This window comes from Buceros rhinoceros, unplaced genomic scaffold (genome assembly GCF_000710305.1).
Source record: "Buceros rhinoceros silvestris isolate BGI_N320 unplaced genomic scaffold, ASM71030v1 scaffold27523, whole genome shotgun sequence".
Lineage (NCBI taxonomy): Eukaryota > Metazoa > Chordata > Aves > Bucerotiformes > Bucerotidae > Buceros > Buceros rhinoceros.
In genome coordinates this window covers 2,147-10,967 of record NW_010402253.1, presented here as the reverse complement: position 1 = coordinate 10,967, position 8,821 = coordinate 2,147, and the positions used below count along the sequence as shown (strand labels likewise).

The 8,821-nt window shown below is 55.8% G+C and overlaps 1 protein-coding gene across 1 annotated transcript in view; it reads right to left on the bottom strand.

The window, feature by feature from the left end:
- Positions 1-8,821, bottom strand: part of FAM166A (family with sequence similarity 166, member A) — a gene marked incomplete at its 5' end in the record, with an annotated part of 10,932 nt that overhangs the window by 551 nt on the left and 1,560 nt on the right. Inside the window, 4 exons of the mRNA XM_010132585.1 lie at positions 1,583-1,700; positions 3,829-3,923; positions 5,007-5,124; positions 6,059-6,372. Coding sequence (XP_010130887.1) covers positions 1,583-1,700; positions 3,829-3,923; positions 5,007-5,124; positions 6,059-6,372 — 645 coding nt within the window. The remainder of the gene's footprint in view (positions 1-1,582; positions 1,701-3,828; positions 3,924-5,006; positions 5,125-6,058; positions 6,373-8,821) is intronic.

The following is an 8,821-nucleotide window of genomic DNA, read 5'->3' as shown; positions in this document are numbered from 1 at the left end:
AGGCACCGCAGGGGCCTGGCGGGCCCAGGCGGGTGCTTGTTCTGCCCGAAGAGGAGCTGCTCCCTGCAGCCCCTCAGCAGCGTGACCCAGCAGGGAGCTGTGGCCTGTCACAGGAGCCCAGGGGACAGCTGTGACAGGCTGTGCTGAGGATGAGTGACGCTGCAGAGCTGCCATCGCTTTGGAAAAAATGAGTGCGTGGAAGGTTTAAACTACAGCAGCCGGGCATTGCTGCCGCTTCTCTCTGAGCTGAACACCGGGTACCAAATTACACCGGTTTGTCTCACGAAAACCTGATCTTAGCAACTTGTTACTGTGCCAACAGCCAGAACGGTCAGTGTTACCCAAAGCGGCAGGAGCTACGAGCCTGCTCCCCCACCAGGGAGATGCTCCCCAGTGCTCTTGGTTATAACTGATTTGGGGCTATTTTTTTCCTGTCTTAAAAATTAAGCTTCCCTTTCCAGAGCAGAACTGGTTGGAGTATTTAAAATGGCTCTGACTGGTGGCAGCTGGGGCAGGGGACTCGGCACAGCAACGGGCCCATTTCAGACCCACACTTCTGCAGGTGAGGAGATCACAACAGCTTTTTGAAGTAGTGTGAGGAAACACTTTAGGCGGTTAGGTTTTATCCTTGATTTTAGAGCAGGTTTTCTTCTTCCTCCATTTCATCACACGGACGCCGGGGCGTTCCCAGCCCTGCCAGCTCCTGAGGGCAGGACCCTGGTGGCCCCCAACACCCTTTTGGGCAGAGCTACATTCGTCACCGTCCCCTGAAGAGCTCGGCTGCTCTCCCGCTGCTCTCTGCAGGTGTGTGAGGGCAGCACCCACAGGTATGTACTGACACCGGCCCAGTTTACCCTGGGGTCACAGCGGCTCCTCTATTAGGAAGAAATTCTTGCCTTTGAGGGTGGTGGGACACTGGCCCAGGCTGCCCAGAGCAGCTGTGGATGCCCCATCCCTGGCAGTGTCCAGGGCCAGGTCAGGCAGGACTGTGAGTGACCTGGGCTAGTGGCAGGTGTCCCTGCCCACGGCAGGGGTTGGAACTTTTCCTTACGCTCCCTTCCGTGTCCTTGTAGTTTCCCATCCTGCATTACAGAGCTGTGGCAGAACAGCTCGATGGGGCGCTGATTTCCTCCAGCCCTCTCCTTCCAGGCACCACCAGGGACTGACGAGGACCTGGCAGGCACCACCTCTCCTGATGGCTAATACCAGTTCACTGCTTTTTTTTTTGTGCTTTCTCAACCCCTTCATATCATCCATCTCCCTTTTGCTTTTCATCAGATTTTAAGCTTTTAGACCCACGCTCCTGATGAAGAAATTGTAACGCACCCGTGTAAGGGCTGGGTGTTACCGGGGCTGCTCCGCTTCAGTGGCCGGAACCCAGCAGAAGGCTCTGCCCAGCCCCAGGCTGGCACCAGCAGCGTGGGCTCCCGCAGAGCGGCCAGGGTGGCACAGCCTGGGGGAACCTGCTACCCTGCGAGCGTTCCAGTGACTGGTCACCATGACACTGCCACTAATAACGGCGCTGGTTAACGACACTAATTAGTATTAGCGACTTTCATTTTCACTCAGCTGATAAACTCACGTGGCACGAAGCCGGAGTAGAAGGGTATCAGTCCAGCACTGGTGTAAATGCTGTTGCCAGGCCAGTACGTTCGGGGAAACCTCCTGCCAAAGCTGCCAGCGGGGTTTCTCACCAAAAACTGGAAAACAAACATCAAACAAATCTCACAACAGCGCACGGTTGATTTTACACCGTGGTGTTGTTACCTGAGTCGTGTGCTTTGACTCCATCTTAGAGAAAGCGTTTAAGCCAACGTACAGCCATTCTCTTTCCGGTTTGATTTGCTTCTCATTAGGCTCTACCTCGCGTCCTCCCTTTTACCACAGTCTGTTTTCCTGCTGCCAGGGCGGCAGCAGCCCTGGGCAGCGCTGGCCCTGCTCACCCGTACCCCAGCTCACAGCCCGGCTCCTGGACTGGGCGTAGCGGTGGGGACCTCCGCAGCCCGGACCGTGGTCATCCCCTTGGGCACCATCCGCGGCTCCCAGACGCCTTGTGCTCCTCCACTGGAGATGCTGGGAGCCAGCACGAGCTGCTGGAGCTGGGCCCATGCTGCATCCACTCCTGCGCTATGACTCTGCACATCTGTGCTTTGACTTGACGCCTCCAGCTGGTTTGGTTTCTCCACGAGTCCCACCGGGGGGATTAGCCAGTAACTCCCAGGCCAGGAGGAGCAGGCGGGCTCGGGGAGCGTTGGCTGGAGGGGGAGTGTGAACCCCCTCCCGGAGCTGCCCCGGTCAGACCCAGGGCAGGGCTGTGCTGGAGGCTGGTGTCTCAGCTCGGCATCGCTCTGCAGTGGCATGTCCCCTAGAAGGTGGCCCTAGAGCTGCGCTGCCCTGCTCAGAGCTCGCCTCGCTCGGCAGCGAAGGGTCTGGGCTGGTGGAGCCAAGCAGACCGTGGGGCCATGGCCCCACTGTGTGGTGGGGGATGGAGGGATGAAGAAAAGAAGAGGGAAGGAGGGAAGGAGGGAAGGAGGGAAGGAGGGAAGGAGGGAAGGCCGCAGCCCCTCAGCACAGCGCTGGGGCCAGGGGGTGCCGTGCTCTTGCCTGCTGCAGACAGTAAGCAAGCAGCCATGGCAAGCCCAGGGCTATCCGGGGGCAGCAGAATTGAGGGCAGCAGATTAGTGGATTGGAGTCAGAAGCCATCTTAGATAGCAACGCCATTTGATTTTTTTTTTTTTTTTTTTTTTTTTACAGCCTGACATGCTGCAGCGAACCTCTGCGATCCTGCTGCACCCAGCGATGGAGGCACACCTCCCTCACCGCTTCGCCGCACGGCAGACGTTTGCTCAGGAACGGGGGGCAGAAAGGCTTTGCAAAGAGCACGTGTGGCTCGGCTAGTGCCTGGGTTTTGCTCCGTTTGCTTCATCTCGGTCCCATTAACGGCAAGAGGGGAGGATAAGGAAGCCAGCGCAGGGAAACGCCTGTCCACCGAAGCGGAGGCTGCCGTGAGCGCTGTCAGCCCCCTGCTCTCCCCACGGGGTTTCTCTCAGCTGGGCATCCCCAGCCTCGGACTTCTGTGTCAGACCCACCCGCCCTGGGACGAAGATGCTCCAGTGAACCCCAGTGACTGGGAAGGGCTGGAAATGTCGTGACCTGCTTTGAAGGAGCTGTGTCACTGAGCTGACCCGCCCTCTCCGGCGCTGGACCAGCGAGCAGGCTGCAGCCCAGGGATCTCACTCCATCCTGGCAGCGGGAGGAGATGTGCAGCTCTGAACGCAGACGCTGTGGGAGGGATCTCATTTTCCCACGTAGGAGGATTATAGGGGAGATCTTACAGCAAGGGGACAAAATTGTTTTTCACTGGGGATATTTCTGCATCCTTCCCAAAGGGAGGAGAAAGATCTCTACCCATTTAAGATAAATCATCTTAGCAAAGGGAAAAGCCTTAAAATGGAGTAAAAGGGAGAAATATCGAGCGCAGCAGCCCGGGAAGCCGTCCAGCACTGCCACCCGGGCAGAGGAGACAGATGTTCTGCTAAGGGAAGGGCCGATAGCTGCATCCTCAGAGCAGCATTTTTAGTAGTCACCCTCGACCCAACCCTCAACAGATTTGCTTAATCCTTTTATGAACCCATTTATCCTCCCTTAACGTCCCAAGGAAACAAGTTACAGAATTTAATTGCTCGTGATTTTTTCGACGTGTTACCTAACAGCCTTTTACCGTGCTTGTGCTTACAACCCCAGATCTAACACCGCCACCGCAAACGAAACCACTGTTGTCCACACCAACACTGTGGTGTTGAAATACGGTTTGTGCATGTCACCTACCTGCTGTCGGTCAAACTCGTTCATCGCCTCCTTCACTCCCTGGATGTAGGTCACGCCGTTAACCCAGGTGAAGCGGGGGATGAAGCCGGTGTACCCTTTGGAAGAAGACAAGAGAGAACGTACACATCGTACAAGGATCAACCACTCCGGGAGAGGAAGAGGCTGGGATAAATACAAAACCTCGGCAGAGCAGAGGAAGGATAAAACATCCACTTACATTGTAAAATTAACTCTGACATGTGAAGCCTCTTTCTGAAAGTCTTTTTTATGATTTTTATGATTTCCCAAGGAAATGGCCATGGGCTGAGCTGACCTTTCTTGGTCTCCATGAGGCACAGAAGAAACGTTTCATTTTCTCATAGTCTTTTCTTTACACCAACAGCTCTGCCGTGTTCTCTCCCAGTTTAATAAACATCCGTGGGCTAATGACTGGATGTCCAACCTTGCTCCCTCATTTGCCCTGCCCACCCAACACATCCTCACCAGTTACAAGACAGAAATTATATAGTCTAAAACTACATAAGAGGTAGAGAGAGGTACAACCTCAACGCAGCTGAACTCCCTCTTGCCAAAGGGGTGCTTTGGAGAGAGCAAAATTTGCCCTCTGCACCCCCAAACACGCAACCCCTGTCTCCCCTGTGCTTCGCCAAGAGCAGCGTCCCTCCCGCTGGTGTCGTACCCTTCGGTGGGAGTCCAGTGCATCGCCCTTGTTTCTTCCAGAGCAAGGGGAGGAGTTAGGGAGTGTAACTGCTTGCAAGCCAGAGTTTTATAATGGTGCCACACACCACGGTTCGCTGGTTTGGCGATTCAGAACAACTTCGTATTTCTTGGAGAGAAAGAACTACCCTGACAGTAACGTTCTCACTGAGCTGCTGGAGGTGGGGCAGAGCCCGTGGCCCGTCTCTCCCCGCTTTCTGAGCATTATCTAGCCTGACCCCATAGCTGAGGTGGTTCCTGTGTCCTTCCACCTGCCCATGGGGACACGCGTCGCTCAGTGTGAGACCCAGGGGGTGACAGCAGCCCGAAGAAACACCCTCGCGTGGAGAGGAGCAGGGGCCTTTTCCACCCCAAACTGTTCAAATGAGCTGGAGCAATGCTCTGAGGCTTCCTCAGAAGCAGAAGGATGACACGATTTCTTCTGGGTGGATCATGCTGCACCTGACCTCCCTCTTTTTTACCTGAAATGACTTTCTGTTGGATCACGTCTGGTACATCCAGTTTTGGTAACCAATTATCTTGCTCCGCAGCTGTGGTTTCAGCCACTTCAGGCAGAGTCACACCTTCGATTTTTACAGGCTCAAAATAAAAGCAGAAATAAAATAAACACCAGTAAAACCTGCTTCCTCCTCTGGCTCTTAAGTCACTGCCAGAACCTGGGAACACCAACCGCCATTCCCACTGCTTCCCAGCTTTGCACCGAGAGCTGCTCCGGGGATGTCTGGTTAAAACTACCAGACGAGCCCCTGCACACAGGGCTGCGGCAGAACCCCCGGGGGGACCAGGGGAGCTGTGGGCGCTGAGCTCCTTTCCGAATCTGTTTCTCAGAGCAAGGGACAGGAATGATCCTTCGTGGGCTTTATATCCCAGCCAGCTTTTGATTCCACGTGTCAGATCTCTAATCTCTGCCTTCAGGGGATTTGCAGAGCCCTGGATGTGACGCCAGCACCGCTGGTTCTGGCTCCAGGAGGAAGAAGAGGCTCGAACGCGTTGGTCCCGCGTGATGCCGGCAGTGCCGAGCAAAGCAGCTCCCGGCTCCGTCGGCCAACCCCGCGATGGTGGGAAACACAGGCAGGAGCAGCTGAGGGGCAGAACTCTGGTGTGTAACAGAGGTGCCAGGAGCACTCTTGTGTCTGGAGGAAGAGGAGGAGGAAGGCAGCGGCAGAGCTCCCAGTTCCCCCGAAGGACACAGGAGCCTGGCTGCGTAGCACAGCGTACCGCAAGATCTAGTAACTCAAACTCAACCAAATGAGACATTAACCCTTCTTGATTAGGAAGAGTAATTAACGATTCCAATTTCCTGCAGATGTGGTGTATTTGCTGCCGCTAGAAACATTCGTGGGTTAGATTTTTTCTCTACAGGATACCAAACTTCCCGTCCTTGCTACCCATACCCATACGGAACTCTCTCTTCACACCCCTGGACCAAGGAGACCCCTCCCGTGCCCACCAGCCCCCAGCCCTCCGCAGCAGCAGCTCTTACCACCTGTCTTCTCCACCCCAGACCGCTTACCGGCTTGCTTCCTTCCAAGGCACCGCTGAGCTGGTGGGCTCCACGCGCCTTTACCTCTCCACCAGCCGGGGTTATCTCGGGCAATCGCCACTCTTGCCCCTCAGATGCAGGATGGTGTGAAATGCTCCTTGGGTACTCGTGAGGCACTCGTGTCCTCGGGACGTACTCGCCGGGGTGGTGCTGGGGCTTGGGGTCCATGTGTGTCATCACCAGCTCTTCCTCTGCTGGCCATGGCCCTGGCAGGGGAGGTTTGCGCCCAAGGACTGGTTCAGGAACGCCTGTTGCAGCCCCAGCTCTCTCATAGGGGAAGTACCCTGTGGGACAGACAGTGGGTTAAGGGAAAGGAGCGGCCGAAAGAGGACGAGGGATTTCCATCGCGCTGGACCTCAGCCCCCACACACCCCTCCAGAGCGAAGGAAAAGAGCCTGGAGGTCCACAGCATCCCCCGGCCTGGGAGCACACCCTGTGAGCGCCATCAGCCCCATCCGACAAAGCAGCCTGCACAGAGAAACCGCACAACGAGAAGTTCGAGTGCTTAACTCCATTCCGAGCTGCAGCACCATCGGCCAGAACGGGAAAAACCCGACACATCCTTTTCTCCACGCAGCAGCATCAGCACACCCCAAACCCAGACCTCCCCCCACCCCCCTGAGGAATTCCTGCTCTGGCATCGTTGCTGCTCCTCGAGGAGGGGTCTGCCGTGATGCTGGCTGGAAAAAATATTATCTTATGGCCAGCGTACGCTAAATATCTCCACTGCGACCCAGGGACAGAGCTCGGCAGCTTGAGAGTCCGCAGGGACAGCTGGGCTTGGCCGCTTTGGGCTCCCCGGGCTGCCCCAGCCCCGAGCGGCACCTCCAGCCCCGTGCCTCCGCACGCACCGCGCCAGGAGCAAAGCCCGTGTCTCCCTTCTCGGTGGTCATGGAGAACCATCGCTCTTACACCCTGCAACGACCTTTTCCTTACTGGAAAGCTGTTACTCTGTCAGTCTCATCTTCTTTAAACAAAGCAAATTCCTCCCATTTTTGTCCCCCTAGGTCACGTTTTTCCAGCCCTCTGGTCATTAGTGCCTTCCCCCGCCCTCCTCCTTATGGTGGACACATCCCGTTCGCAGTGCAACGCCCCGGGGACCAGACAGCGTCTTCCAGGGAGGGCTTCATCCGCAGAGAGTCCCCAGGAGTAACTAACTCCCTGTCCCAGCTCCGACAGCGCAGAGCAAAACCCACCCCTTCCCGCAAGAGCAGAAAACTTCTGACGGGCGGTTGGGTTTGCAATCTGCTTCTAAGTGTGTTATAAAGTATATATTCCTTCTGTGCAATAAAAATATATACTAGATATACTGTACAGCAACTCTGTCAAGTGTAAATGCTCTCTGTGAGGGAATTATCAAATGTTGTCCAGGCTGGGAACAAAATAAAGGCAAATCCTTGAGGAAAACTATTTTTCCATCCAGTATGCAAATTTTCAAGCAGGTTTGTCTGAATGTTTCCTTCATTCTTAATGGAAGTATTGCATCTGCTCTTCTCTTTTTATCCCACAAACCAAAAGAAAAGGAAAAATGAAGATGTTTTCTACTGGAGAAATCCACAAGAGCTCATTTTACAAACTCACTGCTTCAGGGAGGCTGCACAGTGAGGCCCTACATTAAAAGCCAGGAGAACCCTGTGCACTGGATAGATACCCACGGGCTTCTGGCCCAGGTTCTTGGGCAGCAGGTGTCTCCACGCCATAACCCCCGCAATGCCAACAGAGCCACCAGCAGAGATCCAGCACAACCCTGGCTGATCCCCCAAACCGAGCCTGACCTCGCTTCCAGAAGGAAAACAACATGGGGTTCAGCTGATAGACACCAGCAACACGCCTGGTGCCCATCAACAAGCTTCATCAAACGCAGCCCTTGAGAAGCCGTCTGCAGACTGAGCTTGCTAACGGCAACCACCCAACCCAGAACTGCCACGAGCTCTTTGATCCCCGCTGTGGAAACACCCTGAAGGGGGCCAGGCGGTACTAATGAAGTTCCCAGCGAAGGGCTCCAGGGTTGCTCGTGGACATCTCGACAGCAGGAGCTGTCGATGAAGAGTTACCAGCACAGCAAGGTGCTCCCCGTGGCCACGTTCTTCAGCATTTCACCAAAGAGCAGCAAACGTGAGCTCCAGCTGCAAACGCTGGCAGGTGACCAACAAGAACAAGGACGGGATAATGACAGGGAGCAACTAGGTCAACTGGTTAGTTGGGTCTGTCCAAACTACAGTTTAGTCGGAGGAAATGCAGAGCTAAGTGCCCAGGAATGAAGGCTGTGACCACCACCTGCACAGAGCCTGGAAAACGGGGCCAGGATGAAGAGGAAGGCCAAGAGTTAGCAAGAAGCTGCACGGCACCCGTTCCCCACGTGAAACGGGAAAACACCACTTTGACGCAGCTGTCCCCAGGGAGAAGATGACCCACATCCCAGCCAGGCACTCAGCCCCCGTGTTCAGCCGGAGGGGACTCGCTCCCACTGAACAGGGCATCCACCACAGCTACGGCTTAGACACGGGAGCGGGGACATGGGTCTCCAAAGGCGAGGAGCCAAGAGGGGCTGCTTCGGGACCACGGCGTGCTCTGGGTCTGCTCAGCAGGGACCAGCCCCTTGGCCCGGCGGGGCTGGGACTCGGGAGGAGCATCCTGCAAATCCCCCGTGTCGGGGCTGCGGTGCCCCGTCCCCCACCCGTGCCTGGTGGAGGAGCCAGGACTGCTTAGCAGGAGTGGGGGAGGTCGGCGGGT